Source organism: Macrotis lagotis, chromosome 2 (genome assembly GCF_037893015.1).
Source record: "Macrotis lagotis isolate mMagLag1 chromosome 2, bilby.v1.9.chrom.fasta, whole genome shotgun sequence".
In the NCBI taxonomy this organism is placed as follows: Eukaryota; Metazoa; Chordata; class Mammalia; order Peramelemorphia; family Peramelidae; genus Macrotis; species Macrotis lagotis.
The window spans coordinates 233,789,704-233,805,558 of NC_133659.1; the positions used below are offsets into that span (position 1 = coordinate 233,789,704).

The 15,855-nt window shown below is 37.3% G+C and overlaps 1 protein-coding gene across 3 annotated transcripts in view; it reads right to left on the bottom strand.

Annotated features, from left to right (window-relative positions):
* ELAC2 (elaC ribonuclease Z 2) overlaps positions 1–15,284 on the bottom strand; it is a 62,135-nt gene extending 46,851 nt beyond the window's left edge. The window contains exons 1-8 of one of the 3 annotated variants that reach the window (XM_074225154.1): positions 14,996–15,083; positions 14,404–14,462; positions 14,238–14,288; positions 14,025–14,095; positions 11,966–12,030; positions 11,193–11,250; positions 5,816–5,884; positions 1,598–1,747 (exon numbers count right to left, since the gene is read on the bottom strand). In XM_074225154.1, coding sequence (XP_074081255.1) covers positions 1,598–1,747; positions 5,816–5,884; positions 11,193–11,250; positions 11,966–12,030; positions 14,025–14,095; positions 14,238–14,251 — 427 coding nt within the window. In that variant the 5' untranslated portion in view covers positions 14,252–14,288; positions 14,404–14,462; positions 14,996–15,083. Of the gene's footprint in view, positions 1–1,597; positions 1,748–5,815; positions 5,885–11,192; positions 11,251–11,965; positions 12,031–12,153; positions 12,222–14,024; positions 14,096–14,237; positions 14,289–14,403; positions 14,463–14,995 lie in introns of those variants that run through there. The other 2 variants (XM_074225153.1, XM_074225155.1) reach the window with 2 other exon arrangements.
* Between the last annotated feature and the right edge of the window lie 571 nt (positions 15,285–15,855).

A 15,855-nucleotide genomic window follows, 5' to 3' on the forward strand; every position in this document is an offset into this window, starting at 1 on the left:
GCCACTCAAAAATGAAACAAGCAACTTAGCTTCTAGAGTCTAAGTGACCCAAGACGCTTGGAGGTTCATGGCTTCTATCCAACTACACAAATTAGAAATCAAACAGATGACTTCTGAGATCCTTTGCAGCTCAGATTCTGGAGGATACAATTATTTTTGTATCCCCATACAATACCTAGCATATCACTCTATACATAACTATTTGAAAATATTTATATATAAACATTTAAAATCCTGAACTGGTGATCCTCGTGGTTTATAAATATTAGTATGAATCAATTCAGAAAAGCATTATCTAACTAATTTTAACTGAAAATCAAAATTCCAGATTTTCAACACTAAAAGCCAATGCTGAAGCAGAAGTGTAAGATGGCCTTTGAAATAACACCTACTGGCCAACATGACCAGAAAACTGAGCAATAAGACCTGAAAGAACAATGATCAATGTTGGAAGGGATGTGGGAAATCTGGGACACTAATACCTTGTTGGTGGAGCTGTGAACTCATCCAGCCTTGCTGGAAAGAAATTTGGAATTATGTCCAAAGGGCAATAAAAATGTACATACCCTTTAATCCAGCAGTACCACTACTGGGTCTATACTCTGAAAAAGTCTGTATTTATGAAAAAAGGGTAAAAACATCACTTGTACAAAAATATTCATAGCAGCCCTGTTTGTGGTGGCAAAGAATTGGAAATCAAGTAAATGTCTTTCAATTGGGGAATGGCTTAACAAACTGTGGTATATGTATGTCATGGAACACATTCTATTAGAAACCAGGAAGGATGGGAATTCAGGGAAGACTGCAAAGATTTGCATGAACTGATGCTGAGTGAGATGAGCAGAACCAGAAAAACACTGTATACCCTAATAGCAATATGTGGGTGATGACCAATGACTTGCTCATTCCATCAGTGCAACAATTGGGCACAATTTTAGGGTATCTGAGATGAATACCATCTGTATCCAGAGAAAGAATTGTAGAGTTTGAACAAAGACCAAAGATTATTACCTTTAATTTAAAAAAAAAATTATCTTATTATGTAATTTTGCTATCTCTTATACTTTATGTTTCTTCCTTAAGGGTATGTTTTGCTCTCTCATCACATTCAACTTAGATCAATGTATACTATGGAAACAAGGTAAAGACTAAGAGATTGCCTTCTGTGGGGGGCAGGGAGGAGGGAAACAAGATTAGGGGAAATACTATAAAATTCAAAATAAATAAAATCTTTCTTAAAAAAAAAAGAGGGGCAGCTAGGTGACACAGTGGATAGAGCACCTGCTCTGGAGTCAGGAGTACCTGGGTTCAAATCCAGCCTCAGACACTTAATAATTACCTAGCTGTGTGGCCTTGGGCAAGTCACTTAACCCCATTTGGCTTTGCAAAAACCTAAAAAAATAAAAATAAAAAATAAAAAGATTAAAAAACAGAACTAAAAACCTTAACTATGATTATACTGTAAGCCAAGCAGAACATATTCTTCTGTTAATTTTCCCCCATATCAGAGAATAATCAAGTTTTTGCAAAAACTTTTCAGAAATTAATTTATAACATTAAGATTATAGTTGCATAGAAAAAACACAAACCCTCCTACCAATGTTTTTTGGAGAATTATTTCCATCGCCACCTGGAAGCTGCTGTTCACTTTTAAATGATTCAAAGTTGGTAGGATGGCTTGGGCTACACCTTGTGGGAGACTTTCTAGAATGCTGGGACAACTGGTAATCACTTGCAACCTGTTTACCTGGATAATAGAGCAAACAAACAAATTAGAATCAAACAAGCAGAAACCCTACCTTCAAAACAGAGATGTTTCCACTTGTACAAAAATATTTCTAGCAGCCCTGTTTGTGGTAGCAAAAAATTGGAAATTAAGTAAATGTCCTTCAATTGGGGAACAGCTTAACAAACTGTGGTATATGTATGTCATGGCACACTATTGTTCTATTAGAAACCAGGAGGGATGGGAATTCAGGGAAACCTGGAGAGATTTGCATGAACTGATGCTGAGCAAGATAAGCAGAACCAGAAAAACATTGTACACCCTAACAGCAAAATGGGGGTGATGATCAACCCTGATGGACTTGCTCATCCTTTCAGTGCAACAACCAGGGACAATTTTGAGCTATCTGCAATGGAAAATACCATTTTCTGTATCCAGAAAAAGAATTATGAACTTTGAAAAAGACCAAAAACTATTACCATCAAATTAGGGGGGGGAAAGAGCATTATATTATAATGTAATTTTACTATCTCATACTTTATATTTCTTCCTTAAGGATATGATTTCTCTGTCATCACATTCAACTGAGATCAACATATAACATGGAACCAATGTAAACACTTACAGAATGCCTTCTGTGGGGGTGGGGGGAAGGAAGCAAGAATGGGGGAAAAATTGTAAAATTCAAAATAAATAAATCTTTCTTTAAAAAAAACAGAGTTAGGGGGCGGCTAGGTGGCACAGTGGATAAAGCACCGGCCCCGGAGTCAGGAGTACCTGGGTTCAAATCCAGTCTCAGACACTTAATAATTACCTAGCTGTGTGGCCTTGGGCAAGCCACTTAACCCCATTTGCCTTGCAAAAACCTAAAAAAAAAAAAAAAACCAGATGTTTCTCAGTTGGTAAGAGAAGCATGCTCAAAAGCATTAAAATTATGCCTTCTATAAACTTCATAAACTGAGATTAGATCTATGTTTCTGGGCTGAATTGATCTATCATTCAAGAAAAAAACCAAAAAATAAAAGTTTTTCTATTTCAGACATACTCCATATATCCCCAGTTATCTAGAGATGGAAGGAACTTCAGAATTCACCTAGGACAATTTCACATATTCTATACATTAGAAACTGAGACATAAATAGGAAAATGATTCAGTTAAGATCATAAAGGTTATAAGGAACAGAGCCAAACGTAGATGCTCTGACTTCCAAGTGTGAATATTATATATTAACATAATCTCTTAACTACATGTTGCCTCTTAAAGATTTTAAAGATTTAGGCAAAAAAGTTTAAGTCATGACTGACAACCTTTGAAACAGTTTTTATGCTTCAATTCAAACCAAAAATACATATCCCAGGATGATGGTTTCCTAATACTTCAAAGTTCTATGATTTCAGTGGGGGAGTACTTTCCATCAATAGATCATAACTGTCTATGCCTAGTATTTCACTGAGGTACTATAGTCAATCTGGTAATGAACATCCTGGATTCAGCTTCACTGGTAAACTAACAAGAAAAGTCTGTTAACAGTTTTCCACCTTGATAGGAGTTGCTGGCACCTGTGCTCTGTTAGACTCTCTTTCTAAAAAAGCCCAAGACTCTACCATATTGGGGCATCAAAGGCAGATTTCAGGGGAAGACCTCTAACTGTCTAACAGGACCATTGTAAAGAAAATCTTGTGAACATTTGTTGGGAGCCAGGGTCTCTAAGCTGTTTGACACAGTCGCAGCAAGAAGACTCAAGGCAGTCACACTGCCAGATGGAACAACATTTCCTTCAATATATACATATATAGGGATTCCATGTACACCCATATTTATAGGTCTATTATTGACTGCAAAACTTATTCTAATAGTGCAATGACTATAACGGAAGGATTTCAGAGAAATTCCTTAAATAAAACAGATTGTGAGCTCTATCCAAATTTAACAGGACTGCCTCTCCCTGAGACATACAAAAGGCTTCAACATTATGAAATCTTTGGAAGATACAGCACTGGGAGTTCCAGGGAGATGTTCCAGGGAAACCAGATACAAGATGGGTCAGATAGAATTCCAGGGAAATTAACAGTTTTGCCCCCTTATCATACACAGGAATATATGAAAAAGATGGTGAGAAAACAGTTAGTACAGGTAACCAATATGTGAACTCTAACAGCCTTAGTTTATTGGGAAAGAATAAAAAGTCATAGAAACCATAGCATCTACCAACAAGGGCTGAAAGGAAAATTGGTTACTGAAGGAGTCAACGGATGGGTGGACAAACATAACTACCCTCGCTATAGGTTGTCAAGGGAGCATATCGAAAAACATTACATATGTGGCACAAAAACATAAAGCATTCCATTAAACAAATTATATCAAAGATTATTATAGGGAAAGTTCTGCTTAATTAATAACTTTACTATGCAGCAACAAACTAGGCAATAGGCAGGTTGAGGTCATAACGGTCTGAGCAGGGACAAGAAAATTAACTACATGACTTATAATCACACTTGTAACCACTACATGATCAAACTTGTAACCATATGAACTATATGATTAATGATGAAAACTGTACACTTTTGTAACCAAGGAAATGACTTTAGTTTGCTTGTTTGATATGATTCTGAGACTATAAAAAATAAATCTAAGCAGCTGACAGTAAGTCAACCTGATCCTGCCTTTACCCACTTGTTGACTCAACTCATTTTGCTGACTCTATCCCTCCTGTCAGGTTCCAAGGACCCCATGGAGGCTAGACCCCTGCAAACATTAAAATAATATATAAAGGTAGCTTATTAGGTTTTTTAGTTAGTTTTAGTTTTCAAATGTAAGCTATATTAGTTGTAATATAGCTTTAAATTAAATAAATTAAATTAAATTAAATTAGGCAAAAACAATGTTGTCTATACTGCTGAAGTAGCAGAAATAACTTTAATTTTATTCAGGATTAGATCTGTCAATTTATGCATTTTTTTACTATGAAATAAAAATTTCCATCTAGCTATCTCTATTTTCTTTGTTATGTGTACAGATGAAAAAAAATACACTGCATTAATCAACACTACTTGATCCTTTGAGGTACTCTTAAATCCAAGTCATTTTCAAAGTTAAAGTCAGAAAAAAACTCACTAATATTGTCAGATAAAGTAGCTGCTAGCCACATACAAACTGTTTTCTTTACCATTTGATCCAAGTTGTTTCCCTCAGTCTCATTGTTCCCAATGGCACCCCTGTTTTGGCTTATGCCATTCTCTCCATTAAAAATGTCCTCCCTCCACACCATGTGTTTATGGAGCTTTGCCTAAATGCTCAAAACATGAGAAAGTAAAATGTAAAGGATACTAGATATGGAATCAAAGACCTAGATTCAAATTTGGGCTGGTTTTTTTTATGATTAATATGATCGAGGCGGCACAGTGGATAGAGCACTGGCCTTGGAGTCAAGTGGACCTGGGTTCAAATCTAGCCTCAGACACTTAATAATTACCTAGCTGTGAGACCTTGGACAAATCACTTAACCCCACTGCCTTAAATATATAAAAAAATTTAGAGAAAAAATTAAGAATAATATGATCAATATGATCATGGTAAGACACTTTACCATTCCGGGTCTTTTTTCATCTGTTTAACAAAATTGGACAAGATAACTTTTTAACATCATAAAAGCACAGAATGCTAGAGATGGGAGGTACTTTAAAAATGTCTACAGGAAATGAAGTACAGAGAAATAAAGTCATTTGCTCAATCAGCAAAACCAGAATTTGAACTCAGGTCTTCTAAGTCCAAATTAACTTCCACTTCTCCAGTCTCAATTATATTTTTCTTTTAATTCCTCTAATCTGTAAAGTATACAATTTAAAAGTCAGTAGATGGTTATGTCTTTTGCTATCTGAAGAACAAGTTGTCATACTGTATTTACTCCCTACAACACCCCATAGGTACAATTAGACTATTACCTGCATAACAGGAATATAAAGGAAATGCTGTGGATTTGTATATGTGTATTGACAGACAGATTAAAAACAGTTCGGTTTCCGTCCAGATTTCCCTTTGCAAGAAAAATCACACATCCTGCTATCAGGAAATTAAACATCCATACTTACTTTGTATAGGCAACTGAAAAACTGTCATTGTTTCATCTGTGTATTCTGGAGCAGAAGAAGGTCGTACAGCTATGTGATAATTAACAAAAGAACAAATTAGTCATAGAGGAAATAAACAAGCTTAGGCCATAAAACAATTCAATTTTCTTTACTGTAGCTAAGAACATGTGTTCCTAACTTTTCATGGACTTTTGTTTTGGTCTGGACCTATGATTTCACTGGTTCAGGGAAGTGTAAGCAGGGAAATTCCCTCTTCCAATGCAAATATACATTCTACAATTCTATAATCTTAGGATATTTGAGATTGTAAGTGATTTGTCCAGGGCCAATCAACCAATATTTGTGAGAAGAAAGATTTGAATCCCATCTTCCTCATTTCACAAAAGTTATCTCTCTTCACAACAGTAAATGAAGCAAAGCATTCTAATAGTTTTTAACAATTCAGAGAAAATAAAATAATTCTATCATCATAAATAAGAACTTACAGAGCATCTACTCTATAGGTTAAAATATCACCATTATTTCTACTACGATTAGAGCTAATTTTTTTAAAGTATCAAAAGCAATCCAATGCCTCCTGTCTTAATTTTTGTCAAGATAACTCACTAGTCATAACAAATATTCATGAACATCACCAGAAGGTCAATACAGAAATTCTGTAAGAAGTGAATGTCCATCAATTGGGGAATGGCTGAACAAATTGTGGTATATGTATGTTATGGAACACTATTGTTCTATTAGAAACCAGGAGGGATGGGAATTCAGAGAAAACTGGAAGGATTTGCATGAACTAATGCCTCAGCAATATAAGCAGAACCAGAAGAACATTGTATACTCTAAGAGTAACATGGGGATGATGATCAACCTCAATGGATTTGCTCATTTTATAACTGCAACAATCAGGGACAATTTGGGAGTATCTGTGATGGAGAATATCATTTGTAGCCAGAGAAAGAATTGTGGAGTTTGAACAAAGACCAAAGACTATTACCTTTAATTTAAAAAAAAAACATTGTCTTATTATGTAATCTTGCTATCTCTTATATTTTAATTTTTTTTTCTTAAGGATATGATTTCTCTCTCAACACATTCAATTTAGATCAACGTATAGCATGGAAACAATGTAACTAACAGACTGCCTTATAGGGGTCGGGGGAGGGAAGTGAGATTTGGGAAAAAAATGTAAAGTTCAAAAATAAATAAATTTTTTTTAAAAAAAGAAATTTGATAAGATTATATATACTTTGTATTCAAAGGTGGAAAAGCTCTATAGAGTCATTTAAAATAAAATCTGGAGCTAACTGGGGTTCAGATCATGAGTTTTTTAATTGCAAAATTCAAACATTGCTGAAGAAAGTAAGGAAAATCATCAGACCATCTATTTATGATCTAAATAACATCCCTTATAACTATAAAGTAGAGGTGATAAATAGATTTATTAGATTTGGAGATTGAGTACTGAAAAACTACAGACAGGTGGTTCACAATATAATACAGCAACAAAAAACAATACAAAGAAAAATTAGAACAAGAAAACAAAATGATGAGAATTTACAAATAGCTGAAAAAAAAGAAGGCAAACAAAAGAGAAAGTGAAAAATATAATCAAATGAATGCAGAACTCCAGAGTGTACCAAGGAAAGAGAAGCTATTTTTATATGAGTAATTCAAAGAAATAGAAGAAAACAATAAAAAGGTAAAGATGAGATCTCTTCAAAAAAAGATGTCAAGGAAATGTTTCATGCAAAAATGAGCATGATAAAACAGGAAAATGGTAGGGATTAAACAGAAGTAGAAGAAACTAAGAAGAAGTTGCTAGAAAACAAAAAGAAACTATAAGTAATAGCTTAACATCACCAATATCCATCATGGTGTGGTTAAGAAACATCCTGGAGAATGAAGTCAAGTGGGCCTTATGAAGTAATAAGGCTAGTAGGGGGATGCAATTCCCGCTGAGCTATTTAAAATCCTAAAAGATGATGTTGCTAAAGTGCTCCATTCAATATGACACCAAATTTGGAAAACAGTTTTAGACTGGAAAAGATCAATTTATATCCCATCCTAAAGGACAATGCCAAAGAATGTTCAAATTGCTTAATACTCAAAAGTTATTGTTTTTCTAGTAGTGATGTGAGGCTGAGAGAGCTGGACTCTAAGAAAAGCTGAGCATTGCAGAATCAAAACTTTCAAAATGTGGTGCTGGAGAAGACTTTTGAGATTACATTGGACAGCAAGGACATCAAATCATTCAAAATTTAAAGAAATTAATTCAGGCTACACATTGGAAGGTCAAATGCTGAAGCTTAAACACTTTGGTCACATAATGAGAAGACAGGCCTGAGTGAAAATGAATATGAAACTGGGAAAGACTGAAGGCAAAAAGAAAAGAGGATGGCAGAAGATTGTTTCAAGTAAATAATGAACATAAACTTAGACAGACTTCAAGAAAGAGCAGAAGACAGCAGGACATTGTGTGTTATAGATCACAGGGTCCAGAAGAGTCAGAAATGGCTAAACAACAGCAAAGCCTCCTGTCCTACTCCTAGTGAATTGGCTACAAGGCATGTCCCAAGTAATGTTAGTTGATGGAATTAACTCAATGGACTGGTTATCCTACTGCAAGTCATAGTCTGAGCAACAGAAATTTCTTATCCATCTACTGTATGTCATAGTCTGGGCAATAGACATTTCTTATCCATCTACTTCATGTCATGGTCTGCATAACAGACATTTCTTATTCATTAAATTTTTCTTACATGAATTGTTAGGTCAATCTTTCTGAATCACCGTAGCTTTTGCTGAGAAAGTCTAATGATGTTCTGGGGTTTAATGTAATCAGGACAACATCAAACACAAACAAACCTCACCATCTGCTAGAGGGAAATCTCTTTTCTATATGGCTCATGCATGAATATCTTATAACTGTGAAAAAGTTTTAGAGGTGCATAACTTTCCAAAATGACACACATAACCAGACAATCAATCATTTATGACCTAATATATAAGGAACATTTACAGAATAGCAGTCTTCAAGGGTTCATTTTTCTAATCTTTTCTTTGGGGGGGGGGGGAGAAATAAGGAGAATTGGTATTCAAAAATAAAAAATAAACCAAATTGGAACTTGTATATTTTTCACATTTTAGACAATGAGTGGCTAAAAAGACTGGTCCAATCGATTGCAAATTTTAGCTTGTTTCCTTCTTATCTTCATCAAGGATACCCTTAATACACATACAGATCTTTCTCACTTCCTTAATGTCTTTGAGAAAGGGAGACATGTGCATTTATAATTATAAATGGTCTTTCCTGCGTATTAACAGTGTTCCTATTTCTTTTCTTATACTATATCCCCCTTTTACAATCTTGTAAAATAATCTCTCCTTTCTTTTAAAATTATGCTACCTACAGGAGATTTTCTTGGTGTATATATCTGCCCAGATTTAGCTACTTTTTTCTTCTCCCAAGAATCATTCTTCCTTCATTCAGAACATTGAAAACTGAAGTATTAAGGGTCCAAATATGTAGAAAAAAGCAGGATAGTGCACGTCAGAATTTCCACAAAGCTTTTAATGAACCCAAATTGCTCCCCAACCCCCAATCTTTGAAAGCTTTCTAAACATTCCGTATGAAACATGATAAATTCTGAGAAAGTATAATTCAAAAAGCAATGGTAGGAACACGAAGACTACAGTCTATATTAAATCAATGATGATCTACACTAAAATACTACACAGTGGTATCAAACTAAAGTAAAAATGAGACCACCCTATATAAGGATCTGTTACATTTGTGTCTATCTTGTTAAATATTTCCCAATTATATTTTAATCTGGTTCAGGTCTTACTCAAGAGTATCGCAAGCTATATGTAGCTGGGACACATATTTGACACTTATGCTATAGTAGGCCATCAAAGAAATGATCAGAAAAGGGAGTAAGACATACCAATAACATAATAAATAATGTTTGCATTAAAGAGATAAGAAAACAAAGTGCTATGTTAGGTTTAAGTTAGAGGAGAGAGGATCACTAACAACTAGAGAATAAAAGGAAGACAACAGAGAAAGTGGCATTGAATTGGGTTTTAAGAAAATAAGCCAACAGACAAGAAAAAGGAAAAGTATTTTGGGGCTAATGAATAGGGTAAATAAAAGAGGCAGGAAAACAAAGGGTGTTAGTAAGGCAGTCATCCAGAATAATTGCAACATTAAATTCATCTAGACTGGGGAATAACTATTCAGACCAACAATACAGCCTTGGGAGAAGACAGGTCCTTTCTTTTTCCTCTTCTATTTCACTCAGTGGTCTCATTAGCTCTCATGTATTCAATTATTTCTATAAAGGTAATTATCAGATTTATCCCACCCTAATCCACAGTCCTGCATTTCCAATTGCCTATTAGGCATTTTGAAACAGATGTTTTATAAACATACTATCTTAAACTCAACTTGTCCAAAGGTGAATACCTTATCTTTTCCCAAAAATTCTCTCCTCTCTCCAACTTCCCTATTAAATTCTACTATATTCCCAATCTAAGTGTCATCCCTCACTCTTCATTATCATCCAACCATAAGTTGTCAAGTTCTATTGATTCATCTCTGAACATCTCCTATACACCCTCTTCTTTCTTTTCACTCTATCACCCTAGTACCGTGACCATGACCATTGCAATAGACTCTTGGTAGCTCTCCCCTCTCAAGTGTCTCCCAATTCCAGTCAGCTGCCAAAGTGATGATCATAAAGCAAACATCTGGCCATATCACTCCCCTATTCAATAGAATAGTTAGTCCTGTCACCTCCAGGATAAAATAAAAAATTCTGTTTGTCTTTTCCAGTCTTTCACAATCTGGCCTGCCCTCTTTTCCAGTCTTATTATTTTTAGCTCTTTTGCAGATACTATACAATTCAATAGCACTAGACATAAGATCCTCCATGCCTTTTCACTGGCTCTTCCTCATTCCTGGAACGCTCTGTTCAAAACTCAACTCAAATCTTACCTTCTATAAAAGTTCTTTCTTGGTCATCCTCTCTGCTACTGTCTATGCTCTAAGATCATTTCTAATTTACCTTGTTTGTTTGCAAATTATTTCTACCACTAAAACATGTGCACCTTATAGACAGGAACCACTTTTTGCTTTTCTTATATCCTGATCACTTAAGCAGTGCCTGGCACAGAATAATAAGTGTTTGTTGATACCTGATTAAATCTGTGTTGAATAAGAATAGAGAATAGCAGAAAACATTTTGAAAATATCAATTATTTGATATAAGATTTTTTTCATAAGATTTTCCTGACAGCCAATTTTTATCTTAAGACTGACAACACAATAAAATCATATAGGAATAGAACAATAGATAAATCATTGCTCATCACGTACCCAAGTTTATTCCTTTCAATGGACCCGAAAATACTCTGATAGCTTCTAGGTATTTTTCCTAAAAAGAGACAGACAAGACATTCTATCAAGTCCACAGACTGATACAAGTTGAGAATGCATCTGCTAAAAAAGAAAGCTCTCTGCAGATGTAAGAAAAATCTTCCTTATGAAAATAGCCAGAGTTACAAAGTTAGACTACAAAACTCTTAATTTGAACCACTAGAAATCTCCTCTCAAAAAAAATCAAGTTGTTTTCTTTCCAAGGAAAAAGTCAGCAAACAATTATAAAGAAATTAGGCTAAATAGTATAATTCTGCTTTGTAAGAATAGTCCTAGAATGACATTACTAATATTTAAGGATTTTGGAATTATGGGCTGTTTGAAGTGAAAGAAATCCCAAAGAGATCTCATAGAATGATCTGCTCCCCTTAATTTATACATGAAGAAACTGAGGCGTGGGGAATCTAAGAGATTTGGCAAAACTAGAAAACACACTTGACTTCTAGTTAAATGCTCTTTTCAATACATTAGCTGCATCTCTCCATACCATACAATAGCAATCACTTCTTTCTGGTATTTAATTATCCCTCCTCAATTTCCTTAGACCACAGTTCCCCCAGTTATCTGCTCCCTCCAGCTCCCAAACCCAAAGTACCTGGGATAAAGGAGTCAGTTGGACTATTATAAGAATCCCCACATGGAATCCTACCTGTCAAAGATTTCCTTTTGACAAACTTTTAGACCTAAATTTATTTGTTTAAACTCAAACTTACCAACTGTGGTGGTCCAGAAAGAACACATTTTGGAAGCCCAATTTCCTTTAAGGTAAGAATCATTCCTAAAAAGAAACAGAAAGAATATTATAAAATTACCCAGATCGCTTTGCCATTTGTTACTGAAGATACTATTGGAAGTGGTCTCTCCTGTCAAGGGTTATCTTTAAAAGAGGAAATGACCTCACCTCATTTACCTAGCTGTCCTCTCGTCTGCATCCCACCTTCTAAGAAGGAAGCAGGGAAAATTGGCAGCCTAGATGACAGTGAAAATTTGGGTGAAATAGGTGAATAGGAGGGTGTGGGCAATCATCAGAAATTTTCCAAGTGCACACAGAGAGCAACAACACTTAAAAATTTTCAGCAGTGGATAAAAATGAAGGAACATAACATTCACCAGTAAGGACTGGTAGGTAGTAAATATGTAAATATGGCAAGACTCTGTGATATTGCTTAGGAGGAATCTCCTGACAAGGGAACTTAAACCTCTGAGGCACTGACCACCTGAAATATAAAGGACAGAGTTCTGGTCTTAGATGCAGGAAAACCTGAGTTCAAGTCCAACCTCTCTAAAATTATAAGCTACAAAAGGTACTGATCTGCATTGGTGTAGGATAAGAAAAACTTCTATCAATGCGCGTGCGTGCGCACGCACACACACGCACACACACACACACACACACACACACACACACAGAGCACACCTGGCATTAAGGCAACCTGAGAGTAAGAAGACAGCACGTACCAGGAAAGTCAAACCACTACCATTACATTCCCTCAGAGACACATGAAGAAAGCTTAAGATCCTGAAGTCAAGAGCTTTGAGAGTAGTGGAGCCACTTCTACTCTCCATAAGATTGCTGGCCCTGCTTCCAATCTAGTACCCATCTCTATCAATCATCCAGGAAAGTAATTTCTATAAGGTTAACCAAATAAATGTCAACCCAACTTACCACTCAGGAGCCAGGAGGCAGCCTAGCTGAGGTGGCTAAGTACCTGAGGGAGAGAGCTGAGCGGCAGCATGTGCCAAGTAGAACTACTTACTATTTCACCAGCTCCAAACTCTTTACTACCAGTCCCTGAAAGAAAAAGCCCAGGACCCTAAACACAAGTCTTGGAAGTAACAGTACCCTAAGGCCTTGCTGCTATCCCAAGCCTCATAGCCATCATCAAGAACATATATAGTATCTACTTTCCTTATCATCACCATAGCCAAAAGGTGACCTCTGATAAGCAGGTGTGTCTAAAAGTTCTGTGAGTGACAGTTTCCCCCCAAGATCACCAGTTCTGCTTCTAATCTAGCCCTTACAGCCTTCAATCCTTGCAGGCAAACCTTGTGGTGATGCAGCCTTGTCAAATGATTCTGCAGGTCCTACAGTCATAGGTACTAAGAAAAGAAAAGAAAATTCTCACTATCAAGGCCCTTGTTGTTGGCTTTGTGAATGAAATTAACAATAAAAAAATGGATTACCTCTATTTTGCTGTTTCACTCTAAGAACTCAAGAACTTTCCAGTTGATTTGCAACTGAAATGTTTTGTCTCATTAGAATGAGAGCAAAGACTCTTATTTTTCTATCTATATCCTCAGTACTTAGTATAAGGCTCTTGACTTCAGGATCTTAAGCATTCTCCATTGTGCTAATATTAAGTGATCCATGAGGGTGAAAAAGCTACTAAATAATGGAGACAGGATTGGACTCTCTACTTCAGCAGTCAACATGCCTATTTAAGCCATGAGTCATGCCTAGTACTCATATATCATCCTTTCTAGTTTCCTGCCATAAATCTTTGGTAGCAAAGCAAGTCAAACAGGCAATAAATATTTAGAGTAAGTCCACTGATTAAAGAAGAGTCCTTTATAAATCACAGGTTTTCTCTGCATAATAATGAGAAGCTAGAGAAGAAAGCTCACCTGAATTATCATTGCATCTTGAATCCATCAAGTAACCAATAATTATTTGCTGAATGGGATGAGCTAATACTGAGACCAGAAGTGATCAGGGTTAATTGAAATTCCAGGGATTCCTTCCCAGTACCCTGTACCTAAAAGCAAACTCACCAGACAAACCTCCAACATTTGACCAGTGCATTCGAGTCAGGAAAATGTTGTCCAAGCGAGCAACCTTCAGTCTAAAAATTAAAACAATGGAACAGCACTTTGATCTACCTCTTTATAAAATGCCTTATTTCCTTTCAAAATGTTGCCATTCTCACTTTCTTCAAAAATCCTTACAAAGAACAAAAACCCAGAATCAAAGGAAGATAAACTCACTTGTGTTCCTGCATGATCCTCTGGATACCTTCACCACAATTGAAAAGATACCTATAAAAATATCATCCAAGACATTTTAGTTGGTGCCGAGAGTTTTTTAAGGTAGGGTCGAAGTGCCCCATTTCCATTCAAAGTTTCTTGCAAAAGCCATCCATCCCCTCCTCACCTCTTCCCAAGGTCTCTCCTTAGTCCTGAAGAGTTTTGGTTTTAATATTCTATTCCTCCCTGAAAGAAAAGTCTGTTTGTAGAGACCAGGCTATTGCTCAGTTATTTCTTTTCCCATTATCCTGGACGTCCTAAATTGATATAGATTACAAGGGTCACACAGTCCATTTTTACAAATAAGGACACTGAGGACCAGGGAGGTGAAAAGGCTCACCCAATGTCAGGGAGGACACTGGTCCTGCATCCTCTGCCTCAATTTCGTTATGTCCATCCAATCACATAGCCTTAAAAGGCCCCAGGTGGGGAGGTACCGGTCCAGATGCTCAAGGCGGAAGTGGAATCTACACTACCGAGGGCCTGAGCCATGAGGGCTGCCCCAGGCTAGAAGGGGGCTTTGAGGGTCCACCAAGTGCAAGTGCGCAAAACGGGCAAGCAGCCTTGGGCGCTCTTTGCAAGCCATAGGCTGTCTCCACTGGACAGTGGATTCACTTCTGGGGGCAGACGCGAAGGCTGGCGATGGGGGGCAGGCAAAGGGAAAGGCGGGAGCACAACAAGAAGAAAGCGGGCCAAGGCTGGGCAGAAGGCGCACTGACCGGTTAAACTCCGAGAAGACGTAAAGGGCCGAGCCCGCATCGCGGGTCCCAGACGCCACCACCTGCAGGTACACGGTGCTGGGTCCCGAGCGCTCCCCCGCGGGGCCGCGCTTCTCCCGCGTACGCAAATGCCGCAGAGGGTCCTTAGGAGGCCGCGGCCGGCGGCCGGAGCCCTGAGACATGGCTCTGCCGCACCGCAAGCTCCAGCAGCTCCGGCGACCGAGAACCACCCAAGGCTGCCACGGCGGCCACATGCAGCAAAAACGTGCGGCCTGGAGCCCGAGAAGACACGCCTCCGCCGAGCCGGCCCGGCGCCTCCCAGCACGTGAATGAGGCGCTGCTGCTTGCGTCACACGCTCGACCAATGGCTGGCCTAGGACTCGAACCCTGCTAAAGCTTCCTATTGGTGGGGACAGTCATCCCCACCAATAGGAAGGTATCAATATCGATCTTTCCGCCCGACCCGGCGAGAGGGAGACTGATTGCTTAGAGCACCTCAGGATCTCAGGCCTGGAAAACAGACGCCCAATAGGAGACCGCGCATGTTGATTACGTAATTAACCAGGACCTATCAGGTAGCTCAGGGGCGTGGTCGACCTTTGCTGTTCTTTTAAAACTAGGGGTTCCTTCTCAGAATATTTATAGATACCTAACACAAAATACACAAGAAAACCAATCATACTGAAACATAAATTTTTTTTTAATTTCAACTTCATACATCCCAAATTAATAACTCCCAAAATAAAAGAAGTTGGAATTACTAAGAGGGGAGTTGACCTTCTCAGGTCGATCATGTGAATATCATTTTAAAAAATAATATCTCATGATTATTGTGGACATAATCATAATTCATGTATTCA